Source organism: Pan paniscus, chromosome 1, assembly GCF_029289425.2.
Source record: "Pan paniscus chromosome 1, NHGRI_mPanPan1-v2.0_pri, whole genome shotgun sequence".
NCBI classification, from domain to species: domain Eukaryota; kingdom Metazoa; phylum Chordata; class Mammalia; order Primates; family Hominidae; genus Pan; species Pan paniscus.
Genome location: NC_073249.2, coordinates 144917567 through 144935446, shown reverse-complemented (window position 1 = coordinate 144935446; position 17880 = coordinate 144917567). Strand labels below are relative to the sequence as shown.

Genomic DNA, 17880 nt, shown 5'->3' with positions numbered 1-17880 from the left:
TGTATGTGTAACTAGAAAGATACATTAAACACATGTAATGTCAAAAACCTCAGTTAAGTGAGGGGAGCAAAAGAGGAGAAATGCATTGAATAGTCTATTTTTAAAGGATTAATTGAGATAAGTTTTCTATGGCATATTCACCTTGGTTAGTATTAACTTGGAAGAATGACTTTATCATACTTAAGTCTTAATTGTATTTTTATATTGGTAGATTTCATTTTAGTATGTCAGTTTTATTGGAAAGTTGTCCCTGATTTTTGCCATTGAAAAATATTTCTTCTGAGTTCACTTCTAAGATTTTATCATTTTCTACTCCTCTTCTTTTTGCAATATAATACTTTATATGTTCACATTTTTCCACATTCACATTTTTTAGTTTCCTTATAAATTTTATACATTGTAGTGGATAATGAATAACTTCTTTCTTTCCAGAATGTTTTAGTACTACTAATATTTTGTTCCCAAGGGAATAATTAATATGTTTAGAAAATTATGAACACCAAATTATGGTCCTGTACACTTCAGGAAATTGTTTAAGAAGAGCAAGGAAAAAAAACCCTTATTTTCAGAAGTTTGGGATAAAAGAAAGTAAATTGTTCTTATCAGGCCGTTCAAAAACAAAGGGTCAGAAACAAAGGGAGAACGATTTAAAGGATTTTAATTGTGAATCTGCAAAGCAGCCATCTTACCTATTATAGTCAGTTTATTTGTTTACTTGGGTTTTTATTTCTCTGTTTATTTTTAGGATGTTTATAGAGTTCTTGTTTTTAACCATTCTTGAATTTTACTAGTTAAAGCTAGTGTTGCATAAAATTAAAAAAAAACACACACTCTTAATTTTTGCCTTTAAAAAATAATTAGAGGTACACTTTACCATGATTCTTTAAAAACCTAATCAGATATGTACTATACTACCAAAGGACCTCTAATTTCTTAAAGGCAGAAATTGTGTCTTACCTCATCCACAATACAATAAGCACATCCTTGTACGGAACAAGGTCAAGAAATATTTGTTGAATGAAATGTATCATATTGTAACATCTCCGAAAATTCAAGCATTTATTTATGTTATGACCAACTAGAATGTTATGGAAAATAAAGCCAGATAATGTTTCTACATTGTATTTACTTTTTCTCTAGATGTATTTTAAGATATTATTAAAGTTTTTTTAAACAAAGCACTGTTTTTGTCCTTAAGTAATTAACATCAAAGGACAGAATGTTACCTGCCAACACTTGTAAAATTTTGCCCATTGACCTCATTTATCCCTTAAGAGGGAATTCTCCATCTAAGAGAAATCATAGGGCACAGTGGACAAAATGACTGGATAGATACACAGCCTACATTAAAGCTTTCCTTAGCTCTGCTCCTAAACTCATCATTAGGAAGGACTTGGAAATTTTTATTTATTGCCCTATATCACTTTTCCTAATTATAAAGTCAGAAGTAGTGAAAGATGAATAAAATAGTGTTACCATTTGATCATGTGATATTGTGACTCAGTAAAAATGATCATGTTACTGTAACACTGTTATGCTGATTATCTGCAACAAGGAATTAAATTCATCCTTACCTATAATAGGTGAAATGGGTCTTTTTCTGAATATACTATTTCTGGTATTCTCTTAAGTAACGTACAGCTCACAAAATGACTTTTTTTTCCTTTTAAAAAGTAATCTAAAAATAAAATGGCAAAAAAAAATTCAGGAACAATGTAGCTTAGTTCTATTTTTGGAGCATAAAAATGGAACTGCCTCCTCTTCTTGCAACATTCTGCCAGGTGTCTGTAGAAACAAATGCAAATTACCAACCTTTGTCTCTCAGTCAAAACACAGCTCCTTTTCCTCTGAGCAAGCTCATGTTGACCTCTTGGAATCCACTCACTTTCCTTCTTGTCAGATTCCATCTTCCTCATTTTGCTTTTGTTTGCACCTAGATTCTTTGCATAGCTGAATGTTTAGAAAGACTCAAAACAGCCTTTTGTCAGAATGTATCTACTTCCTTACGATACAGAGACATAGAAAAAAAGGACTGATGGCTTTTAACAGTTAAATGGCAAAACATACCTATATAAACTTTATCTTACTTTATATAACAAACGTTTATCATATGTTACTTCATTTGATCCCCACAATTGCCTTATGAATAGATTGGACAGATGTTATTATCCTCATTTAACCAGTCAAAATCAAGAGCTAGACTCACAGCCAAGACTTATGGTTTCAAACCCAGCAATTTTGTAGATTACATGATGTACATTATGTAAATGCTCCTTTTAAGGAATTCACTTTAGTGTTTCCATCAGATGGTTTTTAGGCCCTGAAGTACATCTAGCTAAAGAAACTAATTTAGGTTTTCTAATTTATTTAATCATTACCACATAATACTGACTTAATGAGGTTGCAATTTGATGTCAAATGATCTATTAAAGAATTGATCATACATAGCCAGAGTATTTTTTATGTAGACTCAACTTGATCATTGCATACATTAAAAAAATTATATCAGTATCTTCCATATAAACATGGATTGATACATTTGCAAGAACTATTCATTTTTCAGCTCTTTGTTCATTGTGGTCTAATGCTTTATTTGTTACAACAGCTAAATATTATCTTCTTGGTGATCACATTGTGCAAAATGGTGAAGCATTCAAACACTTTGAAACCAGATTCTAGCAGGTTGGAAAACATTAAGTAAGTATTTTGTATTTTAATTTTAATACTTGACAAACTAAGTAAAAGATACTCTCCACAGGGATTCCTACCTTCTATCAACTGTAGAAATTATTCAGAATGAAGTTTTACTGCCCTCAAGTTGAATCTCAGTGTTACTATATCACTGATACTGGTCAAAAATTAGATAATAATTGCTGTCTTGATCTAGAGCCAATAAATTGTTTCAGTGGCTTTGTGGAAATTCCATATCACTGTAGCAATTTCATTTGAATTTAAAATGCAGTTCAAAATGATTTTCGCATTTGCATGGCTGATATGATTATATTGTTTGTTTTATTAAATGACTTTTTGCTTTAAGGATTCTGAGCAGTTTCCACTCCTAATCCTGTTTTCCTAAGAGAATTTACTCTATTACTATTGTTAACTTGAAGATTATCTGTTGTTTTCATGCTAATTAAACAAATATTTACTTTTTCTTAATGTTGAATAAAAGCTGCAATATTCTGTCAATGGAGAAAATGCTATCCAATTAACAACAAATGATAGCTGTTGTTCATTAAATCATCTTATGGAAACATTTTCAGAGTTACCTTTAAAATATGTGAGCCTTGTAATTTAGAATTTGAGAAGGTATTATTCAAGTTGGTTATAATGTGATTGTAAAAAATACTATTTTTAATGTCAAAAATGGCAGATCTATAGTAAGGGTAAATTTTTTTTTAATTAGATGTTTTAGATAGGTTAGTGCCAGCTTCATTGCATGTTGCATGGTAAGAGAGAGAGCTAATCTTTAGCATCTCTCTCTTTTCTTCCTTTTCCTCTTTCTGTCTGCTCATCTACACCAGTAATTACCGTGTTTGTGATGGCTACTATAATACGGACTTACCTGGGTAAGGTAGAACCCTACATTAACAAATTTATGGCATGATTTGTATTTTTTACAAATTCGTCAGTATCATGAATTGCCCTTAATTTTTATAATTATTTTGAAATATCTAATTTGCTATAGTATTTTTAAACTATAATATGCCTTTATTTTTTAATTGCTTGCCTCTGCATTTTGACTTTCTTAATTTTGACTAATTTATAAAATATATAAATGCTTTCTTATTACTTTCTATTTTAATTCTGTCTAATAATTTTGTTTCTCTTTTCTGCTTATAATGCTTTCTAGCTATGAAGATAATAAGCCATTTATCAAGTAAGATCATTAGTTAGACATGGAATGCACTGACTTTAAATCCTTCTCATTCCGTCCTATTTTCTACAGTTCTTTTCTTCTTAAGCTGTTCATGATGAAATCTCTCCAAAATTATTTTATTTTGAAGTTGTTCTCATGTTTTTGTCTCATTTCAGCTAGGCTTCTTCATGCTTTAGTTATAAAATCTTAGGTTCACCTAAGACTAGTTTATTAGAATCTGAAGTTTAGGTGTTAAGTGATTATCTGCCATTTAGCCTTTCTGTATGTGTCACATTATTTAGTGTCATGTGAGTACACCACAGGAATAAAAATACAGGAGCAAATTAATTAAGCACTCCTTAATTTCTTTTATCAAAATGCACATAAAAGACAAAGTCATAGGGGATATGTTACACGTTGTATTTTAATATAGTTTTGGTACTTTGTTTATTCTGGAATAAGAAAAGGTCATACCTGCTGTTGCTGTTTTCACTGGAGGCTGCAGTACTAAATGCTATTGTTCTTTCTTAATCAGAGAAAGGTTAAAGCCAAAATGCTGTTGAATATGAATGTGAACATAGAGAAAGTCAACTGCTACTACTGATATGTTAACATTTAAGCGTGATGTGTGTTTTTTGCTCATTGAACCTGTTAAAAAAGTTCACTTTATTTTTCCAGGTCTTGGGTGCTTGGCGCTTTCGCTCTTCTGTGTCTTCTTGGCCTCACCTGGTCCTTTGGGTTGCTTTTTATTAATGAGGAGACTATTGTGATGGCATATCTCTTCACTATATTTAATGCTTTCCAGGGAGTGTTCATTTTCATCTTTCACTGTGCTCTCCAAAAGAAAGTAAGTAATTGAAAACACCTAGGGGCTCAGGTTACTCATTCTTTGATTTGAATATAATAGATATAATAAAGAATATTTTAAGTCACATCCGGCATATTGTTAAAGAGCATCATATTTTTAATTATAAGTTAATTTTCATACCTGTCTGAAAATTTAGGTTTCACCTATAAAATAATACCAGTCATCTTTTGTATCTCAGTTTGGGAATGTTATAAACTAGATACTTAGGTTAAGATTTCTTCCTTGCTCGTAGGGTCTATAAAATGCTAGGTACAAAGGATATACAAGGTAAAAGAAAAGGTTAAATAAAACTCATTCTTTGCTCACTAAAGGCATTACAGTGATTCACAGTGAAATTGAGTATAAGGATAAATGATGTTAATTTTTAAAGCACCAGACATACAAAAAATTAATGTTACCTTTTGAGTAATTTTGAAGGATCTAAAAATCAATAATTAGTACCTTACATCTTACTTACTGTTTTTTCCTGATTTTATGTTAAGTGGAGTCAGATGAAACTTACAGATGAAAAGCTTTAATCTGTAGCAAGAAGATGTAAACCTAAGGGAATTGCTTAGGTGCTATTTAAGTATAAAATTTCCATACCTTTCACTGGGTATCATCCTTTCTCTGCCTACATATCTAATGTAGTTGTTTTATTCTGTTATTACTAGTTGGTCACTAAATTGAACAGAGAAATAGAATTGTGGAAGTGAAAGCTATTATGTTTTCAGTCCTGACAAGATGATAGTGTTGTTACTTCCATCAGTTTTGAATAAGCTATAATTTTGAGATAATGACAGTGGAATGTGCAATACTGACAGATAAGGTATATTCACAGCAATATAGGCATTAGGCAAAACCAACACTGGAAGGTATTATTTGGATAAAATACCATTTTGATTGCCATTGTCTTGGTATACAGCATTTCATAGCAGTTAACACCCATTAAATGTGTTGAAATTTTTTGTGAGGTGTGATGTGTTGTTTAATAACAATGAACTTTAACTTCTAAACATTGTACAGGGGTAACATTAGTAATTACTTTGGCTTTTATATATTTCCTACATAAGTGAGCATTTTATATACAGGCATATTATTGTATGTTCATAATTTTTGTGCTGTTGTGCCAAACATCTTTGACACAAATCATAGACATAGCAGAAAAGGAGTGAGGTAGTCATTATTTCCTCATATAGTTATGTGTATTAAATGGAACAGGAGAGTCTCTCATGCTTTTTAGATTAACAATTACATTTTAAATGCATCATGTTATACTTCAAAAGAACTATAACTTAGTCTCGGATACATCCAGTTGGGTGCGCCAGGATGAGTTGTTAAGAATATGATATAAAATGGTTAAGTTAAAATCATGGTTTTAACTGCTTGAATGAGCATACTTAGGCCAAGAAAATGCTTTGAAGGCTCAACCACATTGTTATTTGTTCTAATAGGTATAATTAAATAAAGCTAAAAAGATGAAAACGTAAGTGCAGTTAGATTTAAAAGGCCATCTACTGATTTTTAATTTTCTAATTTTGCAAGGAATAAGTGTCAAAGTCATGGTCTTTACAGGCAGTTAGTGCACACAGACTGCTGAGTTGAGGGAAAGCCTTTGAGTGTTTTTGTAACCTATAAGAAAAAATATGTTCTTATGCAGTTTCTTCTTGTCTGTCTTGTAATTTCACAGTCTGGCTCTAACCCACAAGAAAACATGTATATGCCAGTATAGCTGCAACAGTCCAGCAGCACCCTCTCCCTCTTAATTCTGTACCACTGCTTTAGATGGGGCCCTATTATTTAGCAGTTGTTCGGACTTCACTTTTTAAAGTTTAGTTGAAACTTTTTTTAGACCTAACAACTTTTTTTTTGCATTCATATATTCAAGCTTCAGGGGAAAAGGGAAATTACATGGGTAACTCATTAATGTGAATGAAAATTGCATAAATAGTTCCCTTGTGTGCTAATGAAGTGAATAGACATCTTAGACTCTCTACACTAAATGTTAAAGCTAGACACATCAGAAAATGAAGAAAACATTCCTTCCTAATTAGAGGCAAATGTATCAAAGTACTTGTTTTCTTTATTCTTGTGCCAAAGTAGTCTTGTCATTATACAGAGGTTACCCGCAGAACTATGCAATCCAGCAAAAGAGGTTTCTGTATTGACCTACCTAAGAGGACATGAAGCATATAAAACTCAAATGACTGAATTACAGAGCGGTTAAATGTAATTAAGCAAGGAAAATACTAAATTTTTTGTCCTGTTTTCTTAGCATAAAAAATTGGAGTTACTAAATATATGAGAATAAAACTATAAATATATTGCTATTATTTAATAACTAACATTTATATAATAACAGGATATAGAGTATGTCTACATGTTATATCACAGTTTAAAGATTCTACTAGCCAGTCTAGTGGACAGAGATACTTTTCTGATTACTATTTCACTAATTTTAATTGAACTTGATTTTGCAAGTTCAATTTATTTTCTCCACGGATAAGTTTTAGTGGAACTTTAATTCTTTTCGGTTGTCTTCACTGTTCATTTAATTAGAGAGAGAGAAGCAAGTGTGTTCATATTAATCCCTTGGTCTTGTGATTATTCAATGCAGGTACGAAAAGAATATGGCAAGTGCTTCAGACACTCATACTGCTGTGGAGGCCTCCCAACTGAGAGTCCCCACAGTTCAGTGAAGGCATCAACCACCAGAACCAGTGCTCGCTATTCCTCTGGCACACAGGTAACAAAGAGTTTGACAGCATCTTTAATTAACCTTATTTATAGAAAACCTACTGAGACATGTTCTGTTCAGATGCACTAATTGTCTTCTCATTATAATGATCTAGATAGCAAATACTTGCTTTTTTAGTATTTTGGTTTCAATGTCTTCTTAAACATTTCTTCAGTGTTTCTTTATATGTGGACGTCCTTTTTTTGTGTAGAGTTATTTAAGAAGTGTGTCATAATCGTCTTATAGCCTAAGGCCATATAGCACAATGCTCATAACAGGCACTCAATAAACATATATTGAATAATCAGTGATCTCCACTTTTTAAAGAAAGACAATAAAATAATATGTTTTTAAGAGTGGAGGATTAAATGCCCCTTAGTTGCTCAGTAAATAAACAATAGATATTGTTAGTTTTAGACCAGAAAAAACACACATTCTTTAAAAGGCCACCAGATAATCCTACATAGGTTGTTTAGGGTAAATCTTTGTATGTGTTTAATAAGGTAAGTTTGGGGAAACTAACAAAACATATTTGTCTTGCTGTTTTGTATTAATAGAGTCGTATAAGAAGAATGTGGAATGATACTGTGAGAAAACAATCAGAATCTTCTTTTATCTCAGGTGACATCAATAGCACTTCAACACTTAATCAAGGTCAGTTATCAGGAAAATTTGAGTTACTACCATTTATTAAAGTACATATAAGTTCCTTTTATTCAATAATGTAATGTAAGAAATATAATTTTAAACTGCATTAACAGGATGCGGCTCGAAGGTAATTATTGAAAATATACCTTGCCACAGATTAAAAATATTATCCTAGGGAGTACAGATTTATCCTTTCTGACCAAGACATTTATGAAGGTTTTCTTCATAAAACATTAATAAAATTAGAATAGTTACTATTCACATGAAACAGTACCATGGAAATTATGAACTTTTTTAACCTTTCTTTCAAAAAGTAAAAAATAAATGCTAAAAACATGTGTAGTAAATCTTCATAAACAAAAATACATGAAAGTTTATAAAGTAATTATTTCTATATTGTTTGATGTGTCTACAGTGGCATCTTTAAATTTATCAGATAAATCAGTATAGTTCTTAAAATATGCTAGGAAATGAAGTAATTTAGAAAAGAGTATATGCACACACATGTATTCTTGAATAAAAGCTTAATACATTCCAATTTAGTATGAAAAATGATATGGTATTGTATATATCCTTGGAAAGGTAATTTATTACACTATTTTCAGTTTGATATGTACTGATTTGTAATACAAGTTAGAATTTATTACAATGAAATATAATGACATTTTAAACTGTTGACATTGTTCTAGTGAGATTCTCATTTAAAATGGAAAAAGGTGTATGTGTGGTAGCAATACTAACCTGAATTTTAAGATATTTTTATCCAAATTACATTAGCTATGCAAAACATAATCAGTAAGTATTTAAAAGTTTGTAATTTGTCAGTTAGAATGAAAGACGTGCATTTCTTCTGTTGCTTTGGTATTTTACTTCATTCTGTTGGCGATCAAAAAGTAAATGCATTATTCAATGATTCATTTTTGAAACCTGGCAAATAACATTACATAATGAAAATTCTTGTTATATAGAATTTGTGAATGATCTAATAATTCATTTTATAGTCTTTTTTTTCTCAGCATGTGTGCTTTTGCATTTACTAAGAGAAGCTTTTTGCAATGTGTCATACTTTCTACCTGTCTGTGAAAGTTGTTTTTCCTCCTGCTCAGTTGGTATTAACACAGATGTTTTCATGAGGGATAATCCCACACCTGTAAATTCTGAAAGTTTGAGATTCCCTCTTCTGGGCCTCAGTGGTTACGTTTTTAATATTAAGCAGTAACATCTTGAAACATAATGTTGATCTCTATGCATTTAATTGCCATTTTTGTTTAACAGTGCTTTTGTATAAATTAGTAAATGTCATCCTCAGCAGGTGTTTACTTGGGGGATTTAGAAAGCACCTGTGAATTACTGAAATTTAACTTCCCTCTCCCTTCTCTCCTGCAAATTAGTAGTTCAAATACAGTCAGAACATTTCAACAGATTTTCCATTGCCAACTTGTCCACTACCCTTGATGAATATAAAAAAAATAGTTGACTACAACTGTAATGCTAAAATAAGAAACTGACGTACTTTTTTCTGTTTTTTGTTGTTTTTTTTTTTTACTTTAGGAATGACTGGCAATTACCTACTAACAAACCCTCTTCTTCGACCCCACGGCACTAACAACCCCTATAACACATTGCTCGCTGAAACCGTTGTATGTAATGCCCCTTCAGCTCCTGTATTTAACTCACCAGGTGTGCTTTACTTACAAATAAAACTACCTTTCTTTGCTGCTAAACAGAGCTATGATCTTTGCCCTGTTTCTAAAATATTCAAGTTGTCATATATTTATTATTACATTCTTAATTTCTCAGTTAAAAAAAATTACGGTATTGTCTATGCCAGGCTTCTAAAACTGCACTATATTATAGTAAAAGCTCAGTCATGATAGTATTTACAATAATGATCCATGTTTTTAACACAGGTGGCATAAATCTTAATATATTATTACAGGACTGACATCACATGGTCTGAGAGCCCATCTTCAAGATTTATATCATTTAGAGGTATCCTATCTATATAATATACTGTTCAGTTAATTCTAAAGCTTGCTGACAAAATTTGCTTCTGGAATGAATTAGCTAATGAAGATAATTTGGATGCCTAGCTATAGAAAACCACATTCAGCCTATCAATATATCCAAACTATAGTATAGTGCAGCTTTATGGTAGTTTTCTTTTTTCTTAAGAAAAATTTCAGAATAAAGTTAATATTAGTTAGCTTATACCTATAGTTTTTAATTGGGGGAGGGGGAAAGATTGTCACTAACCCATTCATATATTACTATGTTGTTTAATAGCTTATTTTAAATAAAAGTATATATATATTTAATATTAACAGAATTTTCAAGATTTTGGTAAAGTTTTCACATAATTACTGCTAGCATATAATCTTTATTTGTGATGAATATTTGCCACTAAATTAAACACAGAACTTCGTTTCCATTTTTTTCTTAAAATTATTTTTTAATGTAACTGCAGCTTCTCTTTTCATTCTCTTGTTTTTTTTCACTTTCCTTATGCTTTCCTCTAGCAACCTACAGAGAGACAAGTATGGGAGTAAAACTTAACTTTGCCTATCAAATGTAAATTTTTTCAGCATGATTTTTAATGGGCACAATTAAAACATAACTAGCAGTCATGAAGTAGACTCAGCGGGCAAGTGGTTCACAATTTGCAACTAAAATATTAACAAATTCAAACAGTACATCCATCTGTACTGCCTTTTGTCAGTAATGGAGGTCTGTAGCAAATGCTGTCCATACTTAAGTATACGCAATGCTGAAATAATTTGCTCTATAAAGCCTGAAGTACTGTCAACCAAAATGCTTAATAATTGACTTATCATTTCTGCATTCCCACAGTAATCTTGCTACAGGCTGTGGAAAATCTTCAAGTGAATTACCTGAACTTGGGCAGAAAAAGATACCTCTTCAAAACCAGTCAAAGATGGCTTAAATCTGCAGTATATCATAGAAAAGACCTTTTGGATTATATCCAGTGTATAGTGTTGTATTTACCAAGCAATGATAAAACAAAAGAAAATCTTTGAAAACAGTGAACCTCTACAGAGGAAACAAATGCTAGCAAGTGAGCCATGTGTCACTCATACCTTTAAGTGCAAAATGTTTTTTTTTAATAATCTTATAAAGATTATAGCACATAACATGAATTTATGAAGCTAGAGAATTGTGTCTACCAAGTTAAAGGAAGCCTTACAAATAACTATCACAATTTCATTTTGTTGCACATGGAACATGATACAAATTTGTCAGTTTTTCAGATGTAGAAGTTGGGACAGTCTTTAAGACAATACAAATCACTAACAAATATAATCTCTCATTTTCTCATTTTTTTGCTAATGATAATTTGCCCAACAATGATCACATATTTATTGGTCATGAAGTTTGTGTCAGGCGATACAGATATTTTTTTTTCTGAAGGAAACTGCATTTTCTAGGATATCTGCAGCTTTAAGAGTGGAGTGAGCACTAAAACGGGAAATTTCGTATTTTTTTCCAAGAATTAAATTTTTTCCTAAACTCCTCCAAGCCTTGCATACAATGCAGCAGCCTCACAGTGGTCAGTTTCATTTCAATAACATCACTTCATTCTTTTTTTTTACAGACCTATCTGTAGACTGTGATTTTTTTTTTCTCTAGGATTTTGAGAATGAATAACCTAACTTTCCATGGTGCAGACCATTTAATTTTCTCTTGACTTTTTTTTTTTCATTTGCTTGAGAAGCACTGTGATGTCTTAGTTTACATGTTTATGTGTCTGTAGAAAATACAACTCTGATTCAAATAGAGCATGTTACCATGTTTTTTTTCCCCCTCCTGAACCTCTTTTCCTATCTTCAGCAGACTTATCCAGTCTTTCATTCCTTTAGAGATAAAAATATATTAGCCAAGGCTGCCACCCTTCTCCCATTCCATAGTTAATATTTATTCTTGGTTTAATTTCTGTGACCCATACTTAAGAAATCTCTAACATTTCTGCGTTTGACCTCCATGGCCATGGTGTCTGTGGGCCTATCTTGTACAGTGGACTCTGCTGGTTCATTCGGTGCTGTCACTGTGACTGATGCAGACTGCAGGGCTGCAGGCAAACTTTGACCACTAGAAGCCTGGGGCCATTGCTATTAGAGAGATTATTAGTACCAAATACTCAAAATAATAAATATTAAATGAAAAATAAAAGGCTGCTATTGCTGGTAATCTAATTTGTTGAACCCTTGCTCTGACTAAGTTGCTGAGAAGCTTAGAAATTCTTCATCATGTTACAATAAATCATTTTACTTTCTTTTATATATCAGCTACTCTTAGGCCAGATAGCCTGAGCAGACAGACATGATGTGAGTTGTCCAAAGTGAGTCATTCCACCTGCTGTCTATCGTGATGTTGGATGGTGCTTGTGGGCCCCTGGTCCAGTCAGTATGAGAGATGGCTGTCTTTGTTTAACATGACTTCTTTGTATCTGTCCATGTTTTCATTCTTTTTTTTACTTCATCTCCAGAAAAAGGAAATGTTAGAATGTTGTTTAAAAAGTTGCTTGCCAGTTATGTGGGTTTATGTTGTACATTTGCCTTTCAGTTTTGTATTGTGACTTACTCCTTTTTAATTTAGTGTTGTTTAGGACAAATTCTGTTAATTTTATTTTTATAAACCATAGTCTTGTACTTTAAAATGTAAATGTCACTAATGAATTGCTTTGCATTAACTATGCAAGGGCATGGAGTGAAGTCTTCTTTGTGTCAGAGATTTGACCAAAATCAGTTAATCAGTACTGTCTCCCGAAATTGATAAAGTATTACTCTGTATGCCATTTTCCCTCCCTGGAAAACAGTATTATTTTTAACACTTTTTCCTGTTATCTAAGGGGTTGCAACTATTTACAGTTGGGAATGCAGGAAAGCCTGGCACTTTTCAAGTGTTAGCTTTCAAATACAACTTTGTCCTGAACGACATTAAAAAGTTTTGTACAAAAGAAATAGAGTTTCTGTGGAAAGGAACAGAGACAGTAACGATAACTCCCCCTCTTCTGTTTCAGGACATTCACTGAACAATGCCAGGGATACAAGTGCCATGGATACTCTACCGCTAAATGGTAATTTTAACAACAGCTACTCGCTGCGCAAGGGTGACTATAATGACAGCGTGCAAGTTGTGGACTGTGGACTAAGTCTGAATGATACTGCTTTTGAGAAAATGATCATTTCAGAATTAGTGCACAACAACTTACGGGGCAGCAGCAAGACTCACAACCTCGAGCTCACGCTACCAGTCAAACCTGTGATTGGAGGTAGCAGCAGTGAAGATGATGCTATTGTGGCAGATGCTTCATCTTTAATGCACAGCGACAACCCAGGGCTGGAGCTCCATCACAAAGAACTCGAGGCACCACTTATTCCTCAGCGGACTCACTCCCTTCTGTACCAACCCCAGAAGAAAGTGAAGTCCGAGGGAACTGACAGCTATGTCTCCCAACTGACAACAGAGGCTGAAGATCACCTACAGTCCCCCAACAGAGACTCTCTTTATACAAGCATGCCCAATCTTAGAGACTCTCCCTATCCGGAGAGCAGCCCTGACATGGAAGAAGAACTCTCTCCCTCCAGGAGGAGTGAGAATGAGGACATTTACTATAAAAGCATGCCAAATCTTGGAGCTGGCCATCAGCTTCAGATGTGCTACCAGATCAGCAGGGGCAATAGTGATGGTTATATAATCCCCATTAACAAAGAAGGGTGTATTCCAGAAGGAGATGTTAGAGAAGGACAAATGCAGCTGGTTACAAGTCTTTAATCATATAGCTAAGGAATTCCAAGGGCCACATGCGAGTATTAATAAATAAAGACACCATTGGCCTGACGCAGCTCTCTCAAACTCTGCTTGAAGAGATGACTCTTGACCTGTGGTTCTCCGGTGTAAAAAAGATGACTGAACCTTGCAGTTCTGTGAATTTTTATAAAACATACAAAAACTTTGTATATACACAGAGTATACTAAAGTGAATTATTTGTTACAAAGAAAAGAGATGCCAACCAGGTATTTTAAGATTCTGCTGCTGTTTAGAGAAATTGTGAAACAAGCAAAACAAAACTTTCCAGCCATTGTACTGCAGCAGTCTGTGAACTAAATTTGTAAATATGGCTGCACCATTTTTGTAGGCCTGCATTGTATTATATACAAGACGTAGGCTTTAAAATCCTGTGGGACAAATTTACTGTACCTTACTATTCCTGACAAGACTTGGAAAAGCAGGAGAGATATTCTGCATCAGTTTGCAGTTCACTGCAAATCTTTTACATTAAGGCAAAGATTGAAAACATGCTTAACCACTAGCAATCAAGCCACAGGCCTTATTTCATATGTTTCCTCAACTGTACAATGAACTATTCTCATGAAAAATGGCTAAAGAAATTATATTTTGTTCTATTGCTAGGGTAAAATAAATACATTTGTGTCCACCTGAAATATAATTGTCATTAAAATAATTTTAAAGAGTGAAGAAAATATTGTGAAAAGCTCTTGGTTGCACATGTTATGAAATGTTTTTTCTTACACTTTGTCATGGTAAGTTCTACCCATTTTCACTTCTTTTCCACTGTATACAGTGTTCTGCTTTGACAAAGTTAGTCTTTATTACTTACATTTAAATTTCTTATTGCCAAAAGAACGTGTTTTATGGGGAGAAACAAACTCTTTGAAGCCAGTTATGTCATGCCTTGCACAAAAGTGATGAAATCTAGAAAAGATTGTGTGTCACCCCTGTTTATTCTTGAACAGAGGGCAAAGAGGGCACTGGGCACTTCTCACAAACTTTCTAGTGAACAAAAGGTGCCTGTTCTTTTTTAAAAAAATAAAATAAAACATAAATATTACTCTTCCATATTCCTTCTGCCTATATTTAGTAATTAATTTATTTTATGATAAAGTTCTAATGAAATGTAAATTGTTTCAGCAAAATTCTGCTTTTTTTTCATCCCTTTGTGTAAACCTGTTAATAATGAGCCCATCACTAATATCCAGTGTAAAGTTTAACACGGTTTGACAGTAAATAAATGTGAATTTTTTCAAGTAGTTAACGTGAACTTTTATGTATGATACATAATTGGCTTTAACATGTTGGTCCATTCCCACCTTGGTTTAAGTAACGTCATACCAAAGTCCATGGATATATGAAAGGATACAATTAAGTTGCCTGTTTGTTCTTTATGCTGAAAGGAATATATGTCTTCCAATTGCCCACTACATATGCACAAAATCTGCTGGATAAGTTTTAAGAGGGATATATTCTGAAAGCATTTTTGTTTGTTGCATTGTACCAGGACTAAAAAAAGAAGGATTGGAAGTTCTGCCATCAAATTTGGGTATCATAAAAAGTTTTTAACTGATTTTTTTAACTGATTTTTCAGCAGTATTGGGAAATTTCTTAAACATACTTTAAGGATTATAAATATCCCTACAGACAGCTGTGAGTACCAATATACATTACCCTGGAAAAGTTTTACTCCAAGTTCAAAAATCATATAATTGAATATCAAGAAATAGATGTTTTCTGTTTGTATCATAAGCATTTATACAAAATTATTCTAAAGCTTAATGGTTTGCTATAATTCTCAAATACTACCACTAGCTTATAAATCACTTTTATGTGGACACACACATGCCTATTGAATTTAAAAAGGAATGAGATTTAAAAATTAAGTGCATATATATAATATACATATATATATATATATATTTTTTTTTTTTTTTTTTTTTTGAGACAGAGTGTCCCTCTGTCACCCAGGCTGGAGTGCAGTAGTGTGATCTCGGCTCACTGCAACCTCCGCCTCCCAGGTTCTCAAACAGATTTAACAATCCTCTGAGAATGGTACTCATTTATTTGGCTAAAATTCTTCAGGTATTTATAAACTTTACTTGCTAAAGGAGGGCATTAGATAATCAAGTATTTTTAATTTTCCATCTTGTTATACTTTTTATTTTAAATGCCTAAAACCATACAGTATTGTGTGATGTGTAATTCCTAGTATACAAGCTACCTAGAGTCAGGCTGGTTCAGTAATAAATTTTTTTAAAGGCAACACTGATTATTCAGTTAATCCTATTTCTTTCTCTTGAGGCAGTTCTCAAAACTCTAAAGACATGAACACTGCATCGTACCTAAATGGCTACTGTTCTCTAACATCTTTATCCTATGGATTCAATTTGGAAGCCATCATTGATCTTTGGCATCAAAAGAAAAGTCATTTTTAAAGCATTTCTTTTCAAAAATATATAAATATTGCCTTAAATTCCATCTAGGATTCCCTTAGTACAAGGTAGTTTCTTAGGTTTGTAATTACTAAACTACTGACTGTTTTAATGCAGATGCGTTATTGTATTTATTAACCCAGTTTCTTTGGGTCTGCTTAGACTTCACCTGAATGTACAGTTTTCACGTTCTTGATTGTTTCTCTTTGTGATAGTCACAACTGTGAACTTATAAAGTCACATTTTTAAAGTTCTTCCTAGAGACATTCACTCTGTTAGTCTTTATTAAAAATAATAATAATAATAATAAATGTTATCTTGTTGGCCAGACTGGTCTCCAACTCCTGGTCTCAAGCAGTCCTCCCAGTTGGGCCTCTCAAAGTGTTGGGATTAGAGGTGTGAGTCACTGCGCCCAGCATTAGTCTATTCATAATAAGGATGTTTGTTTACATTTGTTTTATATGTGACTTGTTACAGGTTAGTCCAGATTGACCTCTTGTTTTTTAAAAAAGTCCGTTCTATTTGCAAAACACACACACACACAAGACCCACTTATAGTTTATCCATTTATATATTTTCGTCTTAGAGGTGTTTATATTCATTTATGTGGAAGAGAATCCATACAAATCTATAAATCACTTAAATATGTCCTCGATTTCCACTCATCCACATTTGAGGGCAGTGACATATAATATTTTAACCAGTAAAACATTATTTGACAGAAAATCACTGTCTTCTCCCCAAAAAGAAGAGAAGCATCATGCACAAATTTATTGCTAAATTTCAAAAAAAAATTAACATGCACTTGTTTTATGGATGTATTTACTATGCTTTATGTATTTATTTCAATGAGAAAAGAGAAAATGTATCTTTCCTTCAATTCAACATTGAACCTCAGGCTTAAAACTGACCTTTTAATGTCCTCTTGTGGGACAGGGAATTTTGTAAACAATTTTAACTCAGTAAGTTACAACCTTCTAAGTAGAAAAACTTGGAGAAATTCACACTAGTTGAATTTTTGAAATGAAAATAGCTCTTTGTATTTTCTCCATACTGATATCTTTAAAGGCAGTCCTTCCTGCAGTATTTTACAAATAAAGCTTAGTACCTAGAGTTTACACAATCCTGTGTTCCAGCTAATTCTCTTTCCCCGAAATTATTTCATTAAATCTCAAATGTCAGTATGGAAAGTTACTGGCGTGTTGAATGTAGATGAGAATTACTTCTCAGCATAATAAAATTAGTTTTGTGTGGTTTTTTGTTTGTTTGTTTTTTTGGTGAAAATGCCATATCGTATGCTTCCTGCTAGTGAGCACCAAGTTGATTGGGAGTAGTCCTTAAACAGCATGTATAGGGAGACTGGAAGCATTATAAAGAATGAGTGAATGGTAATGGGTTTGGAGATTAATTCGTGACAGCCTTAATTATTATTTGAATGGTTTGGAATTAGAACTTTCGGTTATGTCAGTTTTATTCTTTCTGCAAATGATTGTAGAAATGCATTGTGTTAGTTAAATGCACCAAGCAGAAATTTTTGAATGT

At 32.6% G+C, this 17880-nt stretch overlaps 1 protein-coding gene across 46 annotated transcripts in view; it reads left to right on the top strand.

The window, feature by feature from the left end:
• The window catches only part of ADGRL2 (adhesion G protein-coupled receptor L2), a 681918-nt gene extending 666756 nt beyond the window's left edge, over positions 1-15162 (top strand). For 15 of the 46 annotated variants that reach the window (XM_055116845.2, XM_055116840.2, XM_055116831.2 and 12 more), the window contains 9 exons: positions 2606-2697; positions 3525-3569; positions 3854-3880; positions 4538-4706; positions 7324-7452; positions 8001-8097; positions 9643-9771; positions 10611-10628; positions 13130-15162. In XM_055116845.2, coding sequence (XP_054972820.1) covers positions 2606-2697; positions 3525-3569; positions 3854-3880; positions 4538-4706; positions 7324-7452; positions 8001-8097; positions 9643-9771; positions 10611-10628; positions 13130-13884 — 1461 coding nt within the window. In that variant the 3' untranslated portion in view covers positions 13885-15162. Of the gene's footprint in view, positions 1-2605; positions 2698-3524; positions 3570-3853; positions 3881-4537; positions 4707-7323; positions 7453-8000; positions 8098-9642; positions 9772-10001; positions 10085-10610; positions 10663-12395; positions 12449-13129 lie in introns of those variants that run through there. The other 31 variants (XM_055116884.2, XM_055116888.2, XM_057303064.2 and 28 more) reach the window with 15 other exon arrangements.
• Positions 15163-17880: the final 2718 nt, after the last annotated feature.